Below are 27645 nucleotides of genomic sequence, written 5' to 3' on the forward strand. Positions count from 1 at the left end.
TCGGCCTCTCAGTCCCAGTGTCCATGCGGGCCTCTCTGGTCCCTCTGTGTTCCTAAAATCCAAAACGTTTTGCGCGGAATGAAGCTCTGACGTCACACCAGGGACTTAGCGTGCTAGCTTAGTTCATTTCATGTCATTAAGAAATATGCAACATTTTCTAATGCTAATTATTACCACGCCTCAATATGTGAGCGTTTAATTTGGTTGCATTGTTGGTCATATTTTGCACAAAAGCGCTAGCCCGCGCGTGAACGCAATCAATTAACGTCGAATCATTTCCGGGGTGTCTCCTCTCGCGAGCTCTGCCCCACCTGCGGCCGCAGACACACCTGCTGATTTGTCTCCTTTCTTCTGCTCATCAGGACTTTTTCCTCACGTGGCATTTCATTTTTATTTTGTAACGGATGCGACGTGAATGCAGCAAATAACAGATAGGCCCACATGTGATAAACAGCAGGCTACTTAGCCAAAGGTAAAGTACTCAAAAGTACATAAAAATGGGCTTATACAAAAAAAATAGTGACAGTTTATATGCAAACTAAACCCGAGACAGCATATGTTGATTTTTGATTTCTTAATAATAAATTAACCGGCATGGTAAAATACTATTTACTCAAAGTGGAGTTTAACACAGTCAAATTCTCTTTTGGCATCTAGGTTCAGACAGACTCCCTATGGGCCCTGAGCACGGTGTTTCTAATGAAACAGAATTATAATGTGAAGCCATGGCAGGGGTCCAGTGTTGTTCCCAGTAAAGATGCTGGTATCCACTGACAGACGTGAATATTAAAGATGAATTGGTTTTCTAAGCTGCAGTTGGCTGATATTTGCTGTTAGTAGGCTGCTACGGGTTTTAACCTATTTTCAACCAAAATGCTTCTCGGTTCCTGTTTATTCCGACTATTTTTATGTCTTAAAAAACATGACGGGAGGAGATCTTTGTGATATTTCCTTTTGTACATAAAGGTGAGTTAAAGATGTCATGGATTCCTGCATTTTGCGGCTTTGAAGAGCGAAACTGTATCCAGTCCAGTCCAGTACTTGGATTTACATATTGTTTCACTTTTTTCACTCTTTTGCAACCTCACCATCGTCAACATGCTGACATGGCAGCTACAAGTCACCACTGAACCCTCATAAGTTGAAACTTATGACTCACAAAGTTCCGAAACTAAAACTAAACTTTGGCTTATGGTGCTGAGCTCCAAATTCAAGAGATGATTTACAAGACATTCAAGTCATTGTCGTGCTCCTGGCACATAATGAGACTTTGGTATGTCATCAGGTTTCAGCTGATGTAAAATAAAAATACACAGAGTTAGAGGGTTTATATGAATTATCGCAGATTCAAAAAAACAAAACAGAAACTGCCTTTGAATGATTAAATCATTAAATCCTGATGATGTGCATGCACAGAGATGTGTTCTTTGCCGGTGAATTGTTTGCTCGGCGTATGCTAAACCACAACAGTCCCATTTAGACCACCACGTTTCAACACCATGGTAACATAAAATGTGTGATTACTCACTAACACAGGCTTTATACACACACACACACACACACACACACACACACACACACACATACAGAGTTACATCATTGCAATCAACCATCAATGTTCCCATTGCATAGCTTGGAAATAGTTGTGGTGCAGCACAAGTAGAGCGCCTGTGTGTTAAAGTGCATTCTGACATCATTTCCTCTCTCAGCGAGATGGAAGAGATACTTGAGGGGAGGGTTTCAGAGCTCTGTGCACTTTACAGCTGCTGTTTAGTACAAGTACATGAGGTAAATTATTAAACAAAGAGAACGCAGCCCGGACTCGCCCGGTTGCTTGTAAAGTTGACGTCTCACACTGTGATGTTGGCGTCTGACGCTCGGTCGATGACACATCCGTCAGCGGCTCATCTGAGATGTTGGTGACACATGTTGATTCCTCTTCAGAGCGATCGCCTCCTCTCCACAGTCATCTCTGAACTGAGAGTGAGTTCCAGCTGTATCACTTTGAAGAGTGTACTTACAAACTGGAAGACTCAATCATTCACAGTGATTTCTAGTGAAAAATAAATCCTGTCCCGATCAAATTCCACTTCAACAGAGTTTTGTTTGTTAATTGGATGGTGTCCATTTCAAGTCTTCACATGAGCAGTACCATTTAAAAACAGCAACAGCATAATGCACATTACTGTACAATGCAGTATATTCATGTACATCATTAACTAAAGTGAAACATGGCACGAAGGGGTTCTTCTAAGTTGTGTGCACCAACTCACCGTCTCAGTTTTGATCTACATCAAAGCAGCTTTCAGGAGACTCTCGTTCATATGAGACACACTGTTTTCAGACATTGATTTCAAAATACTTGCTTCCAGACAAGTGTAGTGCATGATACAATAATACACTAACGTCCATGATATGACTTTGATGACTTTGAATTTGGATCAAGTTGACTAGAAGTTCCATCAATCAAGTTTTTTTATTACATATACAGCACCTCTCAAACAAATTAAATCCAATGACAAGACAACAAGGAGAAGGTGGAAAGACTAATGTTTACCAAATTAAGTTAAGGAAAAATAAAAATACAACACTAAATAAATTGATCAGGGTAAAACATTAATAAAGTTAAAGTTAAAGCAACATAAAAATGAGAAATAAAATATGTATAAATACTAAAAACACAAACACTGTATACAATCTGAGTTAATAATAAGCAATAATAATAATTTAAAAAAACATAGAATTTTAAAACAGTAGATAAAAGCCAGACTGAATAGATTGAGAATATCAATATCTTCTGCTCCTCTCAGATCCTCTGGAAGGTAAAGATCTGAGTGACTCATTGCAAAGTCAAATGCTAATTTGAGAGATCAGAGGTGTAAAAACCATGACGGTCTACAGAGGTGTTGGATTTAAAAAAAAAATTGCTCCTGTCAGATGAGTCATTGTCGGGTGTGGGTGGGTGCAAGCGTGACGAACGCCCAGCGAGAGGTTCAGACGTGAACACTTGACCCCCACACGGGGAGGTCAATGGATCCACCCGTCTCATGAGAGAGAAGAGTCACTGAAGATCAGTGCACAGTCACTCCGAGTGGTCACCTTCATCTGATGAAACTTTTCTGAGGGGTCTGATCCAAGGTAGCAACTCCCCCACCCACAGAGCCCGAGCTGTCGCTGTGTGTGTGTGTGTGAGTGTGTGTGTGTGTGTGTGTGTGTGTGTGTGTGTGTGTGTGGGGGGGGGTTTGATGAGTGTGATGAGTGAATCAGAGGCTGTGGCCTTCATGGTGAATAAATCAACCCTTACCGGAAGATTTTTCTTCTTTAAATGAAGGGAAATCTATTGGAAGAATGATTTTCGTCCCTCCAGCAGAGTTCCTGATGTGTGCCATTAAGGATCACTGAAGCTTTGTATCTTACAAAGATACTTTTGTCACAACTGTGTACAAAATAAACTACTTTAGATATCTCTACTCATGTTTTAATACTTATTTAAAATACCCTGTTTGGAATAATAGTTTGTGTCTAATACGTTTTTATCTACGTCTCCCTCATTGAAAACCCCAGATTATATTAATATGCAAACTAATGTTAAATTTAAAGCTGAACTACAGGGCCGTGACAGTTTGTACACTGGAGGTTTAAGGTTTCCACATCATGTTATGTAAGATGTGATACATCATTCTGCACTGTGAAGGTGTAACAAGTTTAGCAACAATGAGCGAAACACTTTTTTTTCGAGTGGAGGGTGACTTTTCAAAGTATGTAATTAGAACAGATTTTGATCAATTTCAGTGCACTGGGTCCTGGGCGTCTTCCTGTTGCTCTCTACTTCCTCCTGGAGGTGTTCCTGAAGTGTGTGTCGGGTTTTATTGGTCTTTTCACCTGACCTGGCTACCAGTCAGATTAGTACTGTATGAATTCACTTCACCCCACTGAACGACAACAGGGCTTAGTTCAGTTATATAAGTTGCAGCGATCACATTAAATTCAGTCGTTACAGCGTAACGATCCGAGAGTGAGGATCAAGAAACACATCAGAGCGTGAACGCCACGCTATCTTTAATCTGCTCACGAATGTCATTTATTTCTGTAACTTGTGATGTGATGAATGCATTGGAAATGAACAATAATAACTCTGCTCATACAGATTAAGCAGTACCTACGTACATCATTAACTGGAGTGAATCATGACATCTTAATGCGTAGTGTCGATGGGACGTCCACTAAAAATTTAAATAGAACAAAACCTTGGAAAAACTTGCAACACAAATTTTCACAGTGCCGAGGTCACAGGTGTAATGTCGACGCTCAATCAACTCCTCAGACTTCCACCGTAGCGGTTAAGTGACCAGATGACTGCTTTAAAATAATAAGAATAAATAAAATAGGTCAAAGACATCATCATAGCAGATAACATAGCATGCTTTATAAACAGTGTGCTTCATTTTTTTTTTTTTTTTTTATAAAACAATACAATACAAAAACGTCTAGCACAATTCCTAGACACAACGGTTTCCATATTTACAGAATGAATTCAGTTAAGGACAATTAAAATGATCTCCAGTTGTTTACATTTCCAAAAATGCAGACAGGAACTGATGTCGAATCAGTCGCGGAACATATTCACAGTCAATAATTCCATATTTAATCCATAAAATGTGTTGTGCAGTGTATTATGTGGATGAACACAAACACTAAATTAAGTAATATGGGAGTCCTCTTTACACCCCCCCTCCCCCCCCAGGTCGGGTCATTTAGGTCGTAACTAAAAATGTAAAATTCAAATTCACCTCCAACACAGCTGGATCCAGGGGTCCGCCATCACACCTTCACAGTTGCCTTTAAGGGAAACTGAATGAATCGCTTGCTAATAAGTCTCAAGGTTGGGGAGGTCAGATCTTATTGTACTATAATTACCAGGGAATAATCCAGTACCATCTCTAGCCAGCAGAGGGCAGCAGAGCGACACTGCCAGAGCTGCAGCAGTTGAGTGGACAGGAAGAGTGTTCCCAAGTCTTACCCCACAGATCAAGAGATGAGGCTAGAATAGTAGCAGCAGGTCACCTGTATTCTCACTCTCTCCAAATTATGTTTGAAGTTATGAAGGAAACTCAGTTTATTTTATAGTATTGAAACTATCACAGATTGACTTTGCAAGGCCCAACAATGACACATTTGCATTTACTTTACGTGCCGTGACTACAAATCAATGCAAAAGATTGAATTACATTCTATTAAGTACTAATTGTATTATATAGTATCAGTATATACTGTACTATACTGTACATAAACAGCTTGAAATAACCTTTACACCCAGTTTTCTGAGGAGGTGTATATTGTTACAGGTTAACATGCGGCCCTTTGTATTTTAGTGCCGATGTCTTCCTTGAATACTTCGACCGACTCCCTCTCCTCTCTGGCTCAGTTTCGTCCCGACCTTTGTTCCAGTCTGCAAGTTTTGTTATCACATTTGCATTTTTTATTTTTTTTCTCCCCTGCGTGTTTCAAACACACCGAGGTCCTGCGGTGAACCCGCTTAACTCCTCCCCCCGCTGGTCAGCCGAGCCTCACACTGACACCTACAGCCAAAAATAGGCAAGGGAGCTGACCCCTGAAGCCGACGCTCTTCACGATTTGTTTTGTGAGCTCAGCTATCTGACGACACTGTAGGGTGGGCTGCATATCGATGATTCGAAAAAGAGACTTTAACCGCAGATATAACAGTAGAACAGAAGAATTGGATTGATCACTCAACAGTACTAGAAACAACCACAAGGTTTTGATTACAAAATATATAATACATCTTATACAGCATATATCCGACCTATACAGTATGAGCTATTCAACAGTGGGATGAATGCACCCCAACACATTTACAAATGATGCACGTTATTCAAAGTAAGACGCCGACTCTGTACATGCGTTCTTCTTTTACACACAGTCCTTTTCAGATCAGACATATGGAGTCTTGTACAGTTTGTACTGAATAAACAATGGAACGTACATCTGCATGTACTGGTTTGTCACCACACGAATGTGCATTAGGTCCTTTTAATTGTAGCTTAACTTTTAGTGTCCTGTTTTTGTTTTTGACCATCTTTTGGTGGTATCCAATGAGAAGAAACTTCTCTCTACCACATTACATGGTGCTTTACGGTCAAATTGGCAGTGTTGCAGAGTCTCTTGGTGTCTTATTGTACCACCATTAGCAAAAAAAAAAAAAGCAGAGCCTCTATATTTATGTCACAATAGTGACCTATGGTCCTGACTGTAAATAAGTCTAAATATGCAGTATATAGCTGGAACTATTCAAATACATATTGGCAAGTCCTTGGCATTCGTTGAGCACCACCGGGTTATAATATATTCCTGGGTTAGGGGATGGAGAGCGATAAACAACCTCAGGCGGAGCAGAGAGGTGAAGTCCTTTAAAGACGAGTTCCTTGTAGAGAAGAAGGACGGAATTGGCGAGAGATTTGTCGAGGTTAAAGACTGCTGGGACTCAGTGACTTCGTTGCTTGGTCTTTTAACAGTCCATTGGAGACATCTTTATACTTTCAAAATCCAGGTTCGCTCTGCATGGTAACGTGAACACACAACAAAAGCAATATAAATATATCAAATCCATGCAGATTTTTCCCTTTTCTCATATATACAGCAGCTTTAATAACAAAACCTTGTCCCAATAGAATGTCCCATAAATAACTGCATTTCATGTTTTGCAAGCACAAAGGTCCACGTCGGCGTCCTGTCCCTTGAGCTTGTAAACAGTATCAGGGTAAGAATACTAATGAGAGATCCCAAAAAAAATCAAATCATTTTCATGTTGAACTTGCGCGCCCCGCCCTGTCCTCCACTGGCAGCGGGTCCGTCCACCTTTCTGAAGGAATACTCCACTGAGAAATTGTTCTTGTGCTGCCCTCTCCCTCGACTCCACACAAACAGCAGAATGAAACAGAAGAGCACCACCCCCAGGAACATGATGCAGCCCATAGCTGTGGATATGAGGATGGTCTTGAGGTCCAGAGTGAACTTCAAGAAGACTCTGGTGTCATTCAGATTCGTGTCATTAAGGTCCCCTGCGTAGTACGTGCGGTTGGCCATGAGGGCTGCATCCAGCGGCAGACCACTAACTGTAAGTGTGGCAAAATAGGTGTCGTTTCCGCCAGCATTGCTGGCTATGCAGATGTAGGTTCCACTGTCGGTTACCTGGGCGTACCGTATTTCTAATGTGCCGTGTGGTAACACAGTCAGGCGGCCGCTGCTCTTTGTGGTGATGCGGCGGCGCTGAGGCGAGATCCAGAATATCATCGGTGATGGCTCACCTTCAGCTTTGCAAATGAACGACACGACCTGCCCCTCGCGGGCCGAAACCTGCTGCAGTTTCCTGTTGCGGATTTTGGGCTTCTGGCAAGTAAAGTGATCAAAGAGAGCCGAGTCGGAGAAAGCGTTCAGAGCCCGTCCCTGCACCTCCACGGGCGTCATGCACACTGGGGAGGCGCCGTCAAAATTGAGGGTCTTGCGGCGCTGAAGGATCCAAAGCAAGCGGCAGTCGCAGGCCAGAGGGTTCCCGTCCAAACGCAGCGTCTCCAGAGTGTTGACAGACTGAAAGGCTCCCTCTTCCAGGGACACCAGGCCGTTAGTGGAGAGGTTAAGAAGGCTGATTTGCCTTAGACCGCCCAGCGCATACGGCTGCACCACCACCAGATTTGTGTTGACTAGATGCAGCTCCTTCAGCCTAACGAGGTCCCGCAGGGCCCAGGACTCCAACACGGAGATAGGGTTGTAGGAGAGGTTGAGGCTGGTGAGGTGAGCCAGACTGCGGAGGGCAGAGGTGGGCACAGAGGTGATGTTAGTGTGAGTAATAGACAGCCAAGATAAGTTGAGCCCCTGCAGGCTGTGAGGGGATATGTGCTCCAAAAAGGGCCAGTGATCGATCTCGAGGCCCCTCAGGTTTCCCAGCTTACGGAAGTTCTGGTCCTCTAAGGTGGAGATACTGAGGTAGCGGAGCCGCAGAGCCACCAGGTTATGCAGGTAAGACAGAGACTGGCTGGACACAGAAGTCAGGTTGCACCTCTCAATGGTCAGCTCCCTCAGCCCCACCAGACCCAGAAAGGCCTTGTTGGAAATATAAACTAAATCATTGTCTCCAACTTCCAGGTTTTTCAGACTTTTCAGGTCTTGGAAAGTAAAGTCCAAAAGAATGACAATCTTATTCCCACTTAGGTCCAGTGACGTTAGGTTGGAGAGACGGGAGAAAGCCCCCATGGGGACCAGCTTCAATTGGTTGCCCCTCAGTGAAAGCGACTGCAGGTTCTGGAGACTAGAAAAAGCATTCGGTTCCAGGACACTGACCATGTTCTCGCTCAGGTCCAGCTTTTCAAGACGTGAATATGGAAGCAGGTCACCGTGCTCCACCCAGCGAAGTTTATTCCCACTTAGGTCCAGGATCTTGGTGTCCAGCGGGATGCCATCTGGTAGCGCGGACAGGCGTTTACCAAAACAGGACACAGTCTTGAGTTTTGCAATGCACTCACAACGCTGGGGACATCCTTGACTCTGGGCGGGGGACACCGTGATCATCAGTAGCAAGAACAGGAAAGGCAGGAGCCAGCCCACATCCTGGCCCAGGCTCACCCCCATGGCCCTCCTTTCCACTGCTTCCTCCTGCTCCTGAATCACTGGGCCAGAAACCTGAGGAAAGAGAAAGAATGGGAAGAGGAAAAGGAGAATGGGGGAGGGCGGACGGGAGGACAGACAGAATGATTGGGAAAGACAAAGAGATAGACAGTGAGACAAATTAATTGAACCCAATTCCCCTCCAACAGCAGCTATCAAACACTCTAAATGAGTGGAATTACTATTATAAACTCAAATTGACCCGACACAGGAGCAAAATGAAAGCTAGAGCTCCAAGATAATCCTCAAAGGAGCCTGAATTCACTTGAAACTAATTTACAATGGGCGACTGTGCCTCGCAAGCACTCAGGTTTTAAAATCATATGCCATCACACGCAAAGAAATCCCCTAAAAGCTATGTGTCCATTTGATATCTGATGGTTGTTTTGCTCTCCAGTTATTTCATGCATTGTAAATGAAAACAGGGAAACAGGGAAATTGAAAATCTATTGTATTCATAAGACCTCATGTGGGAAAAATCTTAAAATGCATGAAAAAGGAAAACAATTGCAGCCTCTCAAAAGCATAATGTAGCGCCGCAAAATGCACTGAAATGGTCCACTCACACTGTGTGAGGAAGCAGAATATTAACTCCGCAGGAGAAAATACCAGGATGTCAACGGGCTGAATAAAATATGAAAGCGACACGGAACAATTCAAACCACATTGGATCATATAGCACGGTATATGCAGTATTTGAGTAGGTGCCTGACAAGGTCACTCACTACGACTCAGTGCATCACAATAGCTCAGTCCATCACATCATCTGCATAAGTCTCTGAGGCATGAGGCTTATCATGAGGGGAGCCTGACCTGCCTATGGGTTTCATGTGACACAATACGGAGACACACACACACACACACACACACACACACACACACACACACACACACACAAACACAGACAATTCCACCCCTCCGTCTGCTGGTGGATGTTGGCAGCAGTGGTAATCCCTTTGTAAACCCATTGTGAAATACCAACTAGCGGGATGGAAAGTAACTCTAGAAAACATATTTCATAACATCGTCGTCGTTGACTAGTGAGGCTGACGCTAAAACATATTAAAAATAACTGGTTTACGCATCAGGAGTTCCCTCAACCTACAATATGTGCTGGTTATGTCACTAAAATGACATGGGAAAATGAGCTCGGTGCTACATTTGGTACTAAAACAGGTAGAAACACTGGACACACACACGTCACAAGAAACTGTTTCCCCTTTTCTTCCTTTTTCTATCCATATATATCCCCGTTTAAAATAAGGAGACAGTGTTTTACGATTTTAAATTCCCACCTGCTACGGTAACAGATGACTTCATAACTCATTTAATGTCCCTAACCTCTACACATGTTCTGTTTTACAATTCACCCCGGCTCAGAGATGGATATTCCCATTAGCCAATCTGCCACTGAAGGAAATGAACTGTCTGAAATGCGAGCGGAACTGTCTGATAGCAGACTTACAATGAGCAGAGCTCTGTTAAAGACACAAGATATGAACATTTCAGATTTCTACCATTAGTCGTATCAAAAAAAAAAAAAAAAAAAAGACACTGTGGTAGACGCAATGCATGCTGTCAACACCCCACACGTGCATATAACTGTCAGACATAGCAGCCTGACACGAAACCCCTCACACACATTTAGGTCACGCACTGTGGTCTAATAAGACCACTAGAAACAGAAAAGAAACCTCTTTCTGCATCCAAAGGCAGTCCTTGGGGTTTGGCTCCGGCTAAAGTTTGTTCTTTGAAAATACATCATTGCACTTCTATAACCTTAAAAAGTGGCAGTTCCACACAGACACATTGATTTTCTTTATTTATTTTTTTAAGTATCAAAATTGCTGCAGCAGAACCAGAGATATCGCCTTTTTTTATTTCACACATTCTTCTTCCTTGTGAAAACCAGGCGCCCACTTTACCCAGTGTCTGTCGAAAGCTCAGTAATACAACTTTGAGCTTCTAGCCTCAACCAGAGATGAGGGGCGGTTTACAGAGACCTGGAAATCTCACTTCTTTCGTTTCTTTTCCATTTTCAAACCTAGTGGTCTTCAGCCCCAATGGACGTTGACTCACGTGACATCACTTGAGGCAGTTTATCAGACTTTGCCCAGCTCCGTCTGGAGCCAACCAAGGCTTTATACAACAATGCAGTATGTAGGGGAAAAAAAGTCAGTTTACAAGACCTGGAAACTGACTTTGATGTGTAAAATCTGTTGCGTTACACTTTAGTATGTTAAACCATAGTACACATGTATGAGTATGTAGTACATAATATGTCATTTCTAACGCAGCATGTGTGTGTGTGTGTGTCTTCTCTCATTAGGAAATAACTAATAATTACAATTTGTAGTGTTGCGCGAGACTGTAAATATTCTACAGCAGAGGTCTTCAACAGGGGGTCCACGACCCCTAGGGGGTCTGTGGAGGTACTGCAGGGGGGTTGTGAAAGTTTTGGTTGATTAGAATTGTTTTTAATTTTTTAAATTTTCCACAAATTGAAATGTCTTTAAATACACATTAACATGAATCCAACATATTGTAGCAAATGGATAAATGGAGGCAGACGATGTTATCTTTCAGTCAGAAAAGCACACATTCAGCGACACACAGGAGGTCTCTCAAGCTGGGCACCGGTTCACTCACAGCGCGAGACTAGCCTGGACCTGTCCCCCCCATGTATGTTTAAAAAAAACAACATGAATCTGTCCATTATTTTAATAGTTCAGTATTGGATGCAAGATAACAGGTATGTTTATGCATAGCAGTGGCACTAATAGACCATCACTCATTTTTCACTTCCACATTTATGTATATAATAAATATGTCAATTTGAATAGCTTGTATGCATGATTATCATGCAATTGACAGACAATGTTGATATTGGCATTGGTATCAGTTGACAAGGTGTGTTTCTAAATGGCAGTGGCACGGCCACCCTACTCACTGTACCTCGCACATGTTTCAATAAAAACATGAATATATGAACCTGTGTATTATTTGAATAGCTTAGTATTGAATGCACATTAACAAGGTATGTTTATACATGGCACTAGGCCCAGTTTGATATAAAACAGAATTTTATACAATATGTATAGGAGGGGGTCCCTGCTCCATCTCTCTATCAGTTTGGGGGTCCTTGGCAGACTGAAGACTCCTGTTCTACAGCATTTACCTCTATGATGTTTGTAACCATTGTCATAAAACTGCACATGCACTCTAAGATGCAGTGACGTCTGAAAGTTATTATACAAAGTTTTAAAACATTCTTTCCCCATAAACAGCAGATGGGCAGCGACCGAAAAACAGTAATAACAAACTTCCCTCCTCCTCCGACCCCCCCCCCCCCCCCCCCCCGCTCATTTTTAAAATGTCAGTCACGTGGGCCTCTTTTCGGAACCCATATCTGGTAGCAGTCACTCGCCAATAAACCCAGAGGCCCCCCGGCCATCTGATGCAACACAGGTCAACAGCAGCCCTGTGGGCGCCGGCAGCTCCACACAGGGCTGCTGCTGTTCGAGAGGCTACTGTTACCTGGCAGTAAGCTGAAGTCAAAAATAACCGTTGTAATCTTTCATTACGCAGCAGAACAACCTTCAGCTGCTGCAGGTGACAGAGAGAGGAGCCGCTCCTCTTCGTCCTCCTGCTGCGTTTCTACTTAACTGAACCCTGGCAGTGAGCAACGAAGTGAACATTGGCGGTTAGTCATGTAAAAGCCCGTCCGTGAAGTCACAGGATGCTCGTCGGGCCGAACTGCACCAGCTATGTCCTGCAGGCAGAATCGATACGCAGCTCTGACATGAACTGCAAAAGCTCGGATCGGCTTCGAAAGGACAATACTGTAGGTGTCTAATGTTGTCATGGAGACGCCTGCACCATCTCCCTTAAAAATCCCCCCCCCCCCCCTTTCCTGCTTCATACTCTCTTCATAGTCTCTTATTTTCCAGACCAGACTGAAACACACGTGTCCACTAGACTTTCCCGAATGCCTCGGCCATCAGCCACCTGCCAGCACAGATGCTGCTCATTTGTTTATCAGCTCTTCAGGAAATATCTAGGTTGGTGTTTTCACGTATATCACAGAGAGTTAATATTGCCTTGTTTGTGTAGTACCTGTTTTCTGTGCCTTAAATCTACCTGCTGGGTCTCCATGTCTGCTTTTAGACCCTGTGTCCTAGCATCTGTTCCAAAAAAAACCTGTGACAAAAGACAGATGGCTATTGTCTGTAATAATCAAACTGATGCATTATATATGAAATCATTATTGTCAGTGTATACTGTGCACTCATCCAGCAAGAGGGCCGTTTTTTTTTTTTTTTTTTTTATCTTATCATTTGGTTGCCAGGCAACATTTACTCGTCCAATACTTTCTGATAGAAAAAGTGCCTGAAGTTATGTTCTATTCTGGAAATGTGCCTCAATATTTATACACAATTGTTGATTTTTTTTCTTCTCAACAGTTTGCTATGCTGAGCATCACAGCGGTCGACTAACGTTGTTATGACTTAGTGAGGCCAAAAGGCTTAACAGAGACACTGTCAGCATCATCGGGTAGCTATGCTGTGGCCTTCAAGTGCATGAAAGTTTAACGGATAAAAAAGTTACATATACAGAATCAGTAATGAGCGAAGCTGCTTATGGACCACTTTCACAGCAGACATTTTGATTGGCATTGTAAGACAAACTACAGACAAATTAATGAATGGCACCGTCCTATTTACATGTCCAAGTAAGCCAAGTATGTCCAGTGTGACAGTGAGCCAACATACACAATACCAGGACCCTGATACCGAAGCAGCTAAATGGAATTCAGTCAGGATTCATTTCATCATTCAGACCTGTGCTGCAGTAACACGTCAAATGTAAATGCAACAGTTCTCAGACCCCCAAAAAAGAGGCCCAATGTAAGTGTGATGTTAGTTGTGACATATTAAAATTGCATGGCTACATTAGAACCAGAAACAATTTTCCGTACAATCACGACAGCCTGCGTACACATTGCCAACTCACGGGACGTCCTCCAGAAGGAGACTCACACCGGGCTGCCGTGACAGCGAACGACAGAACGGAGCGCAGATCAAAGCAGACGGCTTCATACTGTTGTCTTCTGCTCTCGAGATGCTTGAAACTGCAACTCACGCTTGCATTGTGATACAAATTTAAGGCTGACACTTTTGCAACAAGGAACAAATTCATGTAGCCAGAAGCATTCAAATACTTAAAAGGATGTGTTTCTGGCTTACAGGTGCAACGTGTAAGATCTGGTTTTTAGTTTGAAACATAAAAAAAAAATGAACTAACATTATCAACGGAATGTCAAGAGGTTACAGTGTCGTTAGTCAAACATGTTTATGTATAGTGTTGAAGAGATATCTGCTATGACGAGCATGCTAACCGACTGGCCCCGGCCCGTGCTGGCTTGTAATACCACTTGTGAGGCGATAGTGTGTCACTAAAGTGTCCAGTCTGTCCTCAGTCCAACATGAGAGGACGTAGAAGTAGAGCTGTCTGAGGGCTTGTCAATCAGGCTAAAGTTACAGGGTCCGTGTACATTTTGATAGTTTGTTAATTGGATTAAATTCAAAGAAAGAAATGAGAAAACAACAAATTTTTGCTTCATCCTACCCGCCACAGACCTGACCACCAGACCGGCAGGTGCAGGTGTCACAGCGAGCAAGAAATGTAGCGATCTGGAGGGGGGTCGAGGAAGTCCCCCCCAGGATCAGACCCCCATTGCTGGGGTTTGTGCTGACTGAATTTAAGCTAACTGAAGGTCCTGCAGCCGCCCTCTGTCTGCCGCATGAAGCAGTTTCCTTGCGTTGGGGCGGCCGAAATGTAAATAGTAATATTTTTATTTCTGCCGCTTTTTGGGTTTCATTCAATAAACAAACTATCACAACGTGCACGGTATACACATATTTTTAATAAAAGCAAAAGTACCGGAAACTTCTGCTGTCCTTATGGCTTCAAGTCAAAGATTCTTTCACATGTTGTGGTGTTGAAGCTAGCTATGATTCCCATTAAACACAAACAAACACTTAAGTAACATCAAGTATCAAAATTGAATTCAAGAACAGCTTCACATCTCTTTTTTTAATCACTCATGCGCACATGAATAAAGCACAGTGTCATAAATCATTTTACACGACTACAATATTCAGCACACGTCTGGGTAATGGCAGTGGTGTGCAGTGGTATAAACAGTGAGCAGTCTTTCGTCATGGGCTGATGGAAACAACTGGGAATATGATGTCATTAAAATTTCATTAAAGAGAGGAGCTGTTGTTGATTGCCCCTTTTTTCATCATGTCACACAGTAAATAGCGGCTGCTGACGCAAATGAAGCGGATGATTTGTTGTTCATGCCAGTGTCTTACTTCCTGAATGACCCGTCTCTTCTGGATTAAACTTTAGCAGAGCCAAAAGGACATTCCTGACCCTATCTAACCTCAGCCATTTCTGCATTCAACTTTAATCTTTATTATCACACACGTATTTCAGAACTGATCACTGGCCACGGTTACAGCACAAACCAAGATGGTGGATGGTCTTTTAGGGTCCACTACTTTTCATAGCGCCGTCATTATGTCAAAATCTAAATGAGTTGTTTAACCAACTACATGCAAATGTAGTGAAATCAAATCACCTTAAGCTGTACGTTGGGTTAAGAGCTAAATGGCAAACGTTAGCATGCTCACACGCTAAACTAAGATGGAGAACATGGTTTTATCTGCTAAACATGATGTTGACAGAGAAGTATTACAAGAAGAAGTATGACATGCATTATAAAGAAACGAAGGTTGAATATCCCGAAAACAATTTGATTTTGCTGGCAAAATATATACTCAAATGAAGACTATTAAGACCTCCTGTTTCTAAAGCATCTAGAACCGAATTGTAAAATCCCATAACATGTAAATAGTGCTTTTATCAGTGAACTATTTGTACGCGGTACAAATCACAATTTTTACCAAAACTGCACGACCAAGCGTCGCGAACACTTGCTCCACGCGGCGGCCGTCATTATGTAATTTTCTGGCACACACGCGCCTCGCACCGGCCTCACTACAGCGAGTATAAACTAAGCTTAAAGCGTGGTTTTAGACTTAGACTTGTTTCTAGTTTATTTCTGATCTTTGTGCTACAAAATTAAAGCTGATAATTGAGTGATGTATTGTTAATTACAGTTGTAGTCTAATCATTGAATTGCTTAAGTGCTACGCAACCATCTAAAAACTACAGCCATCCATTTCTCCTCAGGTTGCCAGGTGTCCCCTCTCTGCAGCTGTAGTCAGCGTGGGTCGTCCTGAGCTCAGAGACTGTAAAGTATAAAGAACAGATGGCAAAGAGGATGACCTGGTATTCACGTGTTCTCTGACCGCAGCCCAATTAGCATCCAAAACACTGTGGATACCCAGTGAGTGGGACAGGGAGCCAGAGAAGTGTACCCTTTGAGCTTAAAAAAAGAAAAAGAAATAGCCAAGTGCAGGTTACATAGCAACAGAGCCAGATTTGGACAGTAAAGTGGGCTGTGAAGCCAAAGGGGCAAGGGGCTCAGTGAAATGTTCTGCTGTCTCTCTACCCCCTTTCACCCAGCACCACCTCTCCCTTACTCCAGACTTACCCACTCTCTGCACTCTTTTTTGTTTTAACAGAAGCTATTAGGGGCTTGAAAAGACAGCAAATTGCACTAATGGGCCTTATGCAAACGCTGCCCTTCTCGCCTATTCAAAGTAATAGATAGTGAAGCCCCCACATGTTTCAACATGGGGACATTAGGATGGGATCAGACAGAGGGCACTGCTGATGCTCGGCCAAAATTGTACACATTAAACACGCACACACCACATTAACGTATGCATAACGCTTCTCTAATAAGCCGAAAAGTGCTAGTGTGTGTGTGTGTGTGTGTGTGTGTGTGTGTGTGTGTGTGTGTGTGAGTGGAGAGAGAAGAGATTTAAATGCAGCACAGCAGCTAGTACACTAGGCATGTGTGCGCAAATGCAGACTCACATATTAAAAATGTTCTCTACTTCTGAAATTAAAAAAAGAAAAACGAAAAAAGCACAATGAAAAGACCAAAACCTACAATGCGTTGGCACGTCTCTCAAGCCCATTTGTTTCTACTGAACGTGTTCATTTTTAAAAAAAACACCTCACAGATATACAATTCACAAAAAAGAGAAAAACAGCTGGGCACTGTAGTTTTTAACAAACATACCTCAAACAGGAGGAACTAATGCGTTTTTACCCATTTGGTGCTTTAGTCAGTGTTTCTGGCAGCAGGACTGTGAATGCTTGAAGAACTCAAAATAAAACTACAGTGCTCTATGACACAATCAAAAGAAAGAAATATCTGGCTTTGGATACACAGAAAACTCTTGGTTGTTGACTATAAGAAAAGTATAGAAGAGATATCGACAGAGACATCTTCTAAAAATTCACCATGATGTACCGCATCGTTCACAAGCATCGTAATCCCTGTACAGTTCTATTTAAGAGCCTCCAAATACAAGCTTATATATAGCTCTCTGCTGTGTATGCGTGTTATCTATAGCAAGAAAGGGAAGAATCAACAGCAGCAGAACAGAGGGTGAGACTACCAGACCCATAATCATACTGCAGGTGTGGGAAACGGCTGACAAATGAGCAGCAGGCGGGTTTGAGAGTGTGTAGGTGTAGCCAAGCGCTCTCCAGAACGGCACACAGGCCGAGGCATAACATCCACAAAAGCTCCTCAAATGGCTGCTCGCTCTGATTCCAACCATGCCCACTCATTGCGCTTTACGTAATCACAAACCGTGTGTGTGTGTGTGTGTGTGTGTGTGTGTGTGTGTGTGTGTGTGTGTGTGTGTGTGTTTCCACCAGAGAAAAAAAACCACACACATTACTCATGTCCACCGAGGGAAGCCACTGTCGGTGTCCATCAGTCTGTGTAGGGAGACCCTGAAGCCCCTGGCAGTGCATGGTCCACGGAACACACACACACACACACACACACACACACACACACACACACACACATCCTCGCACAGGCCATTACACACACTCACGCTCACCTGATGAGAGAGAAAGGCACAGAGAGAGAAAGCACTGAGTTGCTGGTTCCCTTTTATGACCCTGTAACTTCCACCTTGCATTCTGGTGATGGATCGTTGGTGCTGGCAGGGCCATGCAACCCACCACGGGCAAGGACACCCAGTCGCTGCGTGGAGACTAAAGCAGGGGTTGCTGGTAGGAAGTATGAGCATATGTGTGCATTTACATGAGTATATAATATATATATATATATATATATATATATATATATATATATATATATATATATATATATATGTTTGCCACCTATCTCCTCCCACCATGCAGGCTTTTGCTGTCTTTATACTTCCACGTTCATGATTACGTGCACAACACACAAAATGATTTGTGGGACACCTACAATTTTACGGCGCATTATTTTTCATGGTATAGCTATGAATGTTGGATGAGAGCAGCCTGATGTGCGACACCTCATCCCAACTGGACACGATGCAAACGAGCGAACATCAGATTGTTCCCTAAGACGATGTCCTAACCTTCTCCGCGCGTCAGCTATAAAAAAAGAAAAGGTTGCGGACACTGAGGTGACAGGAGAAGTCAGGGGAAGATGGATGAGGGGCATCTTGTGCAAACAGTCCACTTATTTAATGTGGTTTTGTCCTCCGGCCCTGCATGATTAAACTGCCGCAGTTACCTGATCAGATATGTCGGAACTCCCATTACACCATATTAACCGCAGATTCATAAACAATATTTTAAAAAAAAAGGTGCCAAATGGGATTTTTAATGATAATAATGGGTTGCAGTTAGATTCTTAAATTGCACTTCTGTCCTATGCAAAGCATGAGCAGGGAAACCAAAGGACACAAAGAGGTGATTAAGAATGTGTCTTGCCATGTGCCATGAATCTTTAATGAGAGAGAACTGTTTCCGGGCTTATGAACATAAAGATTTCTATGAACAGGAGCTAAATAATTAAAGATGCAGGGCTGCATGGTCATGTCCCACTGACATGGAGACTCTGACCTTACCTGGAGCGGCAACAGCCCCATACCCAAAAACAGAGAGCGTAAAACACATGATATGACTGATGGCAGATGAAACACCTCAGTGTTATGATACAGTTAGTCATTCTCCACGGGTTCGGCATAAACAGAACTTTTGTGCTACATTTTAGTTTCAACCAAGGCCTAAAAAATAAAGATTTATGTGACAGGCAACAGAAACAGACCTGTGTGTTACACATCCTCCATCTTTTTAGACTTAACCTCCAGTCAGCTTGCAATATGTCCTTTTTTAAAACAAACACCAACAAGAGGTTAGTGAGCTGCCGACCATCTCACGATAATATGCGTGACGTTCTAAAAATAACATCTATGATAATGTGTATTACGAATGTGAAGCTCGGTAACGCACACAGAGGGAGAGTGACTTCCTTCTCTGCTCAGGAAGACATCACTCCACTATAGCTTTACACAGCAAATAGTTGTTTGCCGCAATATTAATGATCACGATGTTAAATGTTTTGTTTTTCTCTCATCAATATGTAGGTTTATGTAGCAAGGTGCTCCAAAATCTAATCGGATCATCTGAATTGTTCTTGTGTTCACGATCAAATTATTATGCAACATGCCAGAAGAGCCTGTGGTGGATTTCTTTGTTTGTTTCTTTTCAAATAAAGTGTATAATATTGTAACCTTTACTAAAATGTATGCTGTTTGTCCAAGATTCACAGTCTTTAGATATGGCGCAAGGTTATTAATCTGCAAATATGCGTGTTTGGATCACCTTTTTTAAGTTAAAAGATGCTTTGTTGTTTCGCCACCACCAGAAAAACAAGTGTTCATAGTTTCATTTAACATCGTCTTGAGACCGATTCAGATCTGAAGAGTTAGATACCAGCTCCAATTGCAGGATTTCCACAGATCAATAATAAACCTCATTCTATTAGGATAGTTCTTAATTGAATTACACCAGTAAATTTCAGGTTAATAAGGGAACAAGGTGTTTGACCCACATTCCAGTATTGACACATATTGATCATACAGAGGCAAATTAATTACAGAGGGTACCAGTATTGTCAATAACTGAAACCACAATAGACCAGAATGCTGGGTAGCACCAAAGATCAATAAACGTAAAGCCCCTTTCCCACTGGACGAAAAAAACTACTAACATCGGGCTTTTGTCTTTAATGGGAAAGGTAACAATCAGCATTCACTCTCCAGATAAATAACTCGGCAGTAGTCACGGGTATCTATCGGCTCCAGCTCCAATCGGCAGTGATGGAAACACGACACCCAGTTGGACATGCTAATATGAGCCCTTCATCTTCAAGCAGTGCTTGAACATCATTCCGAATTAAACCGAGTTTAACAGATATAAAAAAAAAGAGGTAACCACTGTAACATTTTCACTGGCCTCCGTGCTGCTTTATACTGTTAACTTACCTTTTCACACCCAAGAATATCACTAAAAGGCATAATCGCCTACTGGCAATGGGAAAAGAGACGATGGCCTATTTTTAGCTGGTTTTTCGGCGATATAGAAAAACGGACTTTGGTGCAAAAAATGGTATATTATTCACACAGCACATGGCTGAAGCAAAAATGGGAAAAATCAAACGCAAATTCTAATACTTCAACACAAAAGTGACAACGCGTCCCTAAAATAATCATGTCTCATGACGAAGCAAATATACTGTTGATTAAACTACTGTTCTGGCCACATCTGTCCACATGTTCTGAGTAAAAAACTAGAAATAAATCTAGAGATACAACAGGAGTAATGTGAGAGGACAGGTGTGGCTGGAATGCCACTAACTCACTGTGATGACAGGGTCTGACCTTGTTTCTTTTTTTTTTTTCTTTTTGCACTGAGGCATGTTCACAGCAGAAGGTTGAAACAAATATTAAGGTTCCTACACTAACACTCCCACACAATCCTAACCCTCCAAGCGCAGTCAGTTTGAGTTAACACAAAGGGATCCGAGGCTCAAAAGAACATTAAGTTCGATGCCACGGACCGTCACTGTAATGCAGGGTGACACATCTTCCTCCAGGTCGCACACACACTCTCAGCGATGCCAGTCGAGGCTGATAGAACCCTGAGCAGCGGTATCGTATCGACACACAACCTAACACGCTTTCATTAGCAACGTTCTGTAACAGTAATTCATTACTGTGCTCCATCAATTTAGGCCTATTACATGGGTGGCAGACTTATGTATCCCGTGCTTGTTTATTTCAAGGCCTCATGAGAGTTGAGAGCTCACAGTGAAGAGACTAATGATGATTAAAAAAAATCCAATTAGAGTAATTAATGATTCAGATTAAGTATTTGATAATTTGGCGCCGAGTGCTTACCATTAAGTCAACAGACATTTTTCTTCCAATATGTGTCAAAAGGTAATAAGCATAATAAGCATTTAATCTTTCTGAATGGATCCAGTCCACACAAAAAGCTAGCTTATAGCTAACGCCTGTACAGCATGGGCTGTTTGGGGTGGAAAGAAACCCACAAACAACTGTTAGCGGATGTTTCCAGTCTTTATGCTAAGCTAAGCTAACCGTCTCCGGGTTCTTTTATTTATTTCTACCACTGAACTCAACAGGTCAGTTTTTAGGCCTTTAATTGCTTTACACACAAAACTCTTGCGCTGCAAAGATGGGAAATACTATGAAATTGTTTATTTAAACCAGTATGAATATTAATTGTATAAAAATTAGGCTATCGTATAACGTATCACTTACGATATAGTCATTTGATCTAGCTCTGCGACAGTTAGCGACACTCTTTTTAGCGCAACCAAGGATTTACGTCCCCTGGCAACACTTCTCTCTTTCGACATTAAACAGAGAAATGTGGGGACGCTTTTATTTTGAAGCCGGCAAACCTGCATACCCAACGACATGGTGCAGGAATAAAAATGGTTTCGATTCTTTTGATCGTTGGACCTGCACAGACTAAAGGAATATAAATATATGAGGAATGGACTTTGCGGCCACTTCAAATGTAGGTACCCTCCCACATCGGTAAATCTGAATGAACTATACTTTGATGCTTCTGGCTCCCGTAAAATGAACCAAGTGTTTTAATTGTCTAATGATGTGTAGTGTGTACATACTGACAAAAGTTACCCGGCGTCTATTGAGACATGTGTTTATTTGTCAAAACATGTAGTCACACCCGGCGACAAACAGGGACGCTGCATCTAATTGGGGGCTAATCGTATTTCCCAAAATGTCCAAAACTATTCTTCAAATTCGCCTATGTTCCCTTTTTTAAACATCAAGCCATTTTGCTTCCATTTTACACCATCACTCCTTTTAAAAGTGTCTGTGTCACTTCCTTTAAATGGCAGCCATGTCATTTTGGCACAAAAAAAAAGAGAAAAAAAGAAAAAGAATGGCAACACGGAACACTTGCTTTTGGACAGGATGATGTGGATGTCACGGTGGAACGACGCCACCGGTCAGCCACCGGTTTGACAGCCAGCTTGCCATACGGACAGGCTGCCACTGGCATCCAGCGCATTAAATGTCCATCCTGTCTTTAAGCCCTCATGATCAGAGCGTGTCAGTCAGCCAGCAGCCCCCCCCCCCCCCCCCCCCCCCCCCCTCCCCTCCTCTCCTCTCCTCTCAGGCTACTTACTCGACTGCAGCAGGGATGAGAAGTGACAGACCACCAGGACAGAGAGGACATAATTGGGGGAATTGGTAGAACGGACTGTCTGTGCTCGGCGAACAGTTCAAAATGTACACTTGTCCCCGTCCAAATCTTTTGGGGCCGTTTATAAAGAAGAAGGGAAATGAAACAGAACTTGTCATTAGGCCGCTGGCCTGATTGCGTCTGACAGTAACTGATAAATTGATAGAATAACACAATCCTGTTTGAAGGCGTCAGGGGCCATTTAACAATGAGATTTGTCTCCTTGAAAGCACGGTGATCCAATGCTAAATGTAATGACTTGGAAAGCACAGCCATTACTTTGTGACTCTTATAGCTTTACAGTAAATGGCTGGTTGACAACTCCTCTGCCTTGACTGCTTCAGTATGCAAGGCATCTGTTCAACCTATTACTGTAGTTCAACCTATTACTGTAGTTCAACCTATTACTGTCGTTCAACCTATTACTGTATACACTCTTTTATTTCCATTATGCTGCCTGGCGTAATAGAGAAGCGATTTTACACAGGACAATACTTCTGTTGTTTCCTCGTCCTTCCCAATTAGTTCAGACACAGTAGACCCAAATAATGACCATTCATCGTCTGGCGTCAATATTTATGGCAAAATAAACTGTGTAATTTCAGCAGAGTTATCCCATATAAAAGAAAGTCAGAGGTAATAAATCATGAAGCAGTCTTCAACAAAATTAAACTAGAAAAGTGATTTTCCATTTAAGCATAAACACAACCTCATGTCAAAGATTAATAAGAGTCATTTCCTTAAGCTCAAATGACCAGCTATGGCTTTAGCAGCCAACTTTAAGTCCAATTAAAAAAAAAGAGTCTTGAATGTGACCTCATTTGTCTTGTAAATACACAACTACAGCTGTTTATCGGTATCACAGAGGCACTTTGCAGCTTTCACTTAGATGTATGGCACAGAGACAACAACCAGAAAGACAAAGTCATCAAGAGGTGGAGGTGAGTGTGATCAGTATCTCCGCTGGCATCTATTTCCTGCCTGGCTGGCCAGTCTGCCGTGTCACCAGCCATCACTTCAGCCCAGGCTCTTCCCATGCCAACTGGCTCGACTCACCCGTCACTCTCGCACTCCAGAGAGGCAGAGACGGGCCATATTCGGCCCGAATCACACATTGCACGCTTTCGTTCCTTCACACATCGCATCTTCCGACACACACAGACACACACGCAGATTTACGTGTTCCAATTTACACATGACAACGGATGAATGCACAGAGATACAGAAATAGACAGACAGGCATGCAAATTCAAACACACACACAAACACACTGTCCTCAGTCTGCAGGGGAATGTGTGCGAGTTGTGTATTAAAAGGTTAGTGTCTTGGGGACATTGACCTTTAGAAAGAATCCTTTTGTTTACCAACATCTCTGGATGGAGAGCAGCTAAAGATCAAGGTATAACAGAGGGGGAGATAAAGAGAGCATTGCACATCACGCACACTGTAAAAGATGTAAACTCCCATTTTATATTCTGACTCTGCAACACTTTCCTTGTCCTTTATCCAGCCCCTCAAGGTTGAGAGACTTGTGGAAGCATCATAAGCCTAAATCTGCTGGAGCCTGCTCTAATCCTTCTTGAAGCCCGCAGGCTCTCCATGTCCTTCTCATTGGCTTCATTAAAAGGATCCCTGTCCTTTCTGCTTCCCTTTCACCGCCTGCTGCCTGCTCCTCAACCAGGCCAATTACAACCCGGTTATCTGGAGTCAACGAGGATCTGAGAGGGGGCACACATGCACTGCTCCTTCCTCCTCCTTCCAGTGGGGAAGTGAGGAATGCTATCTACGCATAAGAAGCGATGCCACTCACGTAGAGTCAAACGCAGGGCCAGCAACCGGAGCGCTCATTGTGTAACTATATACAGTGCGTTGAGCGTCCATAGAGATTCATTTCTCAAACTTTTTACATGATTGGCGGGGGGTTAGAGTTTCAGGCGGCAATCTAATACTGCCCTTGAGGTCCCTTGAGAAAGAAGTCTGACTAGCGGAGCGAGCCAGCGAGGCAGCAGGGGGAGCGGTGTGCAAATTGAAAGTAATCCTCAGGCCTGGCCGGCGGTGCTGCTGCTGGATTCGCATCTATTCATAATTCATCACTCGACAGCAGTGAGGTGGAGAAAGTTCTGTCCGTGTAATAAACCAGGAAGAGACGTTTTTGAAAGGCGCTGATGGAATCAGGCAGATCAGCCTCTGCTGAAGGTCCCAGGTGAGAACAGCACTTGTTATAAGCAGTAAGACAGACATAGCCGATAGCTGGGGAGTCCGCGTATTTCACATCATATTAGATCCTACAGCTGTCCATCCACACTGTTCAAGGGATTAGCTGACTGAGCTACTGTCAGTCGAACATGAACTGTCAAAAGCCTAATTAGACAACGTCCAAGCATCGCTGGCAAAGACTTTTAGAACTCAGGCCTACACTTCCTCCAATTGGAGGCATTTAAGCTTTTACCCGCATGACCACAAAGGAGACAAAATACTCAGTCCTCTAGCGATTGCATTCACTAAACCATATGGTAGAAACTGGGACAACTGCTGAAGCTTGAACCTGACAAATACGTTTTTGAGCCATTTGAGGGCAGTGAAAACCAGTTGTGAACACACCACTGACACATCATCACCTTTAAAGTTGATACAGCAAACAAGTTTGTTTCCACCTGAAGAACGTAAGTCCAATATTTACTCTTATTTTAGCTCTGTTTTGTTCTCCACCAACTCCTGAGTAAAGTGTTTGCCACTGCAAATGTTAAACCATGTTCACCAGCTAATCACTGGCGCTGCGTTCGTAAATGACACTAAATTGAGAGCGTTGTTGTACGAAGAAACAGAGATTTTAGTTTGTATATGAATTAACGAACGGGTAGGTTCAAGTGGATGAAAGAAAATCTTTCCTTTCGATATGTGTAACACAAAGTAGCGTCTCCTGTGCAACAGCTTGTCAGTCAGTGATCATTTACAAACATACCCTTTGGTCTGACTGCTGTTTGACACTGAGTAAATAGCATTATTAGCATACAGTGGGTTGTTAGGGCATTCATATACAGTGCTATGAAGGTTAATCTAATCAGTACATTTTGAGCCAGAAAAACAAAACAAATCTATGAGCTAAAAGAAGCTAAAATGCTCCATCAAGCTCAGAAGAAGTGCAGAGTCGGCATCTGTGACATATTCAAAGAAACATTCACTCATCGTATTTCAAGGCAGATCTGAAGCATAACTGCAGCTGGAAATGTAACTCACTCATGGGACACAGGAAGCCCTTTAGCAGATCGATACTGACAGTTTTGGACAGCTACAGTCATCCGAGACGACTGATGATGACAGACAAGATGACGGATCACACTCACTAAGCTCAACTGATCAGACATTATTAAAGTTAACACAAGTTAATGAAAGGAATCAAGACTTCACACACACACACACACACACAAAAAAAAGTGTGTGAAAAGCCTCTGCACACTCTTTTTCACCTTCAACGCACATGTTCACAAGCAGCCTGCCCAAGTTCACTGAAGCGCTGAAACACGCACAGCTTGTCTAGGGACAACACATCCCGGACACCGCGGAGGTGCCTTTGTTTGTCGGGATGTTGGCCGCCTGAAGTTATGACACCAGAGCGACCTGAAGGTGAGCGGCAAACAGTGGAGGTGAAGAGGATTTAAAGGAATATTTTCATATTTTTTTGAAATTCGCTTTCTTGCTTAGCTGAGAAGATTGACGCCACGCTTATGTCTGTATGGTAAATAAGAAGTTGAAGTCGGTTAGCTTAGCTTAGCACAAAAACTGCAAACAATTAGCTTGGCTCTGTCTAAAAGGTAACACAAACTGCCTGCCAGTAGCTCCCGAATTAACATGTTATATCTTGTTTGTTTAATGTATTCGATAAAAAAAATACACAGATACAGTATGTCACCTATAAAGCATCAAAGGCCTTCATGGGCATAAATTTGCAGCCGTCTTTTTCTGTGTCTTTCTAACTGTAACATGACGCTAGCTGGCATCCCTGACCTCTCCTTAACTCCTCTGGTTTTCATCATTCTACACTGACTGAGCAGCGCAGGCTCATCGTTTTCACTGAGAAGCGAGGAACCGGAATGCTCGTGTGTATCACGTCACCTCATGTAGTTCGTCTCATTAAACCCCCTCTGCATGTGAAAAAGAGATGCCTCTCTCCTGTCTCTCTTGCATTTCTATAATGAATACAAACAAAATAAATCAAAGTTCTAAAAATAAAATGTAAAAGGAAGATCATATTGTGTTTATTGATTGTATTTCTAGATTCACGTCTTAAATCTTTGCTTCCTAAAATGCCGTTAAACATTAAAATTGGATTTTATTTTTGACAAAAAGCAATCTTGCTCCACATCTACGATCAACGTCTTGTGATTCTGCATCAAGGGGGGAAAAAAAGCAATATCCACAAGTGTCCCTGACCGACAACTATCCCGGTCTGACCCACAGCCAGTACAGTGGCTGGCCTGGGATTACAGCCTCATGACATGCTGATGAAATGTGCTGGGCCATCCAGCTCTGTGTATGTTATGTTCTGTTGTCCATATTTCAGCTCAGCCTGTTAGTATGGCCTACTTCACTGTCCCACCCTCTAATCCTGTCGCCGTTGGGAACCGCCACACTGCCCGGTCCACTTCCCGTCTCTCCTCCACTCGGCTATAATCTACGCTGCAGCCAAGACGGTGAGCTCTGAGTCGAGGACGGCTGACTGTCACAAAACAGCCACGGCTAAAAACAACATTAGTGAGGAAAGAAATTTTGACAGCTGGAGTGAAATCTCTTTCTTTTGAGCAGCCTTCACATCAAATAAAAGGGCAGTAAATAATCAAATCTGGCGATACACCCAGTGTGTCTGCACACTCGTGTGTATGTGCATGTTTTCCGCCCTGAGCCTGATAATGTGAGAACAGCGATGTCTGGGATTCTGGCGTAATTATCCAAGAGTATTAATTAAGGGAAGAATTCTGAAGTAATTATAGGATCTCGAGCAACAATGCTGGCACCGGATCTGCTCTCACGGCACAGGCAGAGACACAGAAAGAGTCTCGTGGCACATCACAGCAGCTAATTGTTGATTAATCTTCAAACATCAGTATCACATTCAGCGCTCCGCAATTCACAGAAATGGCTGCTCGAAATCTGCGGGGATAATCATTCATTTGTTAAATCACAAATGTATCCGCGCTTCCCCATTTTCCTTTTTTT

At 42.8% G+C, this 27645-nt stretch overlaps 1 protein-coding gene across 1 annotated transcript in view; it reads right to left on the bottom strand.

Moving 5' to 3' along the window:
- Positions 1-4060: 4060 nt before the first annotated feature.
- Positions 4061-27645, bottom strand: part of lingo3a (leucine rich repeat and Ig domain containing 3a) — a 35820-nt gene continuing 12235 nt past the window's right edge. Inside the window, exon 2 of the mRNA XM_068725993.1 lies at positions 4061-8694. Within this exon, the coding sequence (XP_068582094.1) occupies positions 6811-8643 (1833 nt within the window). The 5' untranslated portion in view covers positions 8644-8694 and the 3' untranslated portion in view covers positions 4061-6810. The remainder of the gene's footprint in view (positions 8695-27645) is intronic.

This window comes from Cebidichthys violaceus, unplaced genomic scaffold (genome assembly GCF_023349555.1).
Source record: "Cebidichthys violaceus isolate CVI_PGR_0920_01 unplaced genomic scaffold, fCebVio1.0.p SCAF_37, whole genome shotgun sequence".
Lineage (NCBI taxonomy): Eukaryota > Metazoa > Chordata > Actinopteri > Perciformes > Stichaeidae > Cebidichthys > Cebidichthys violaceus.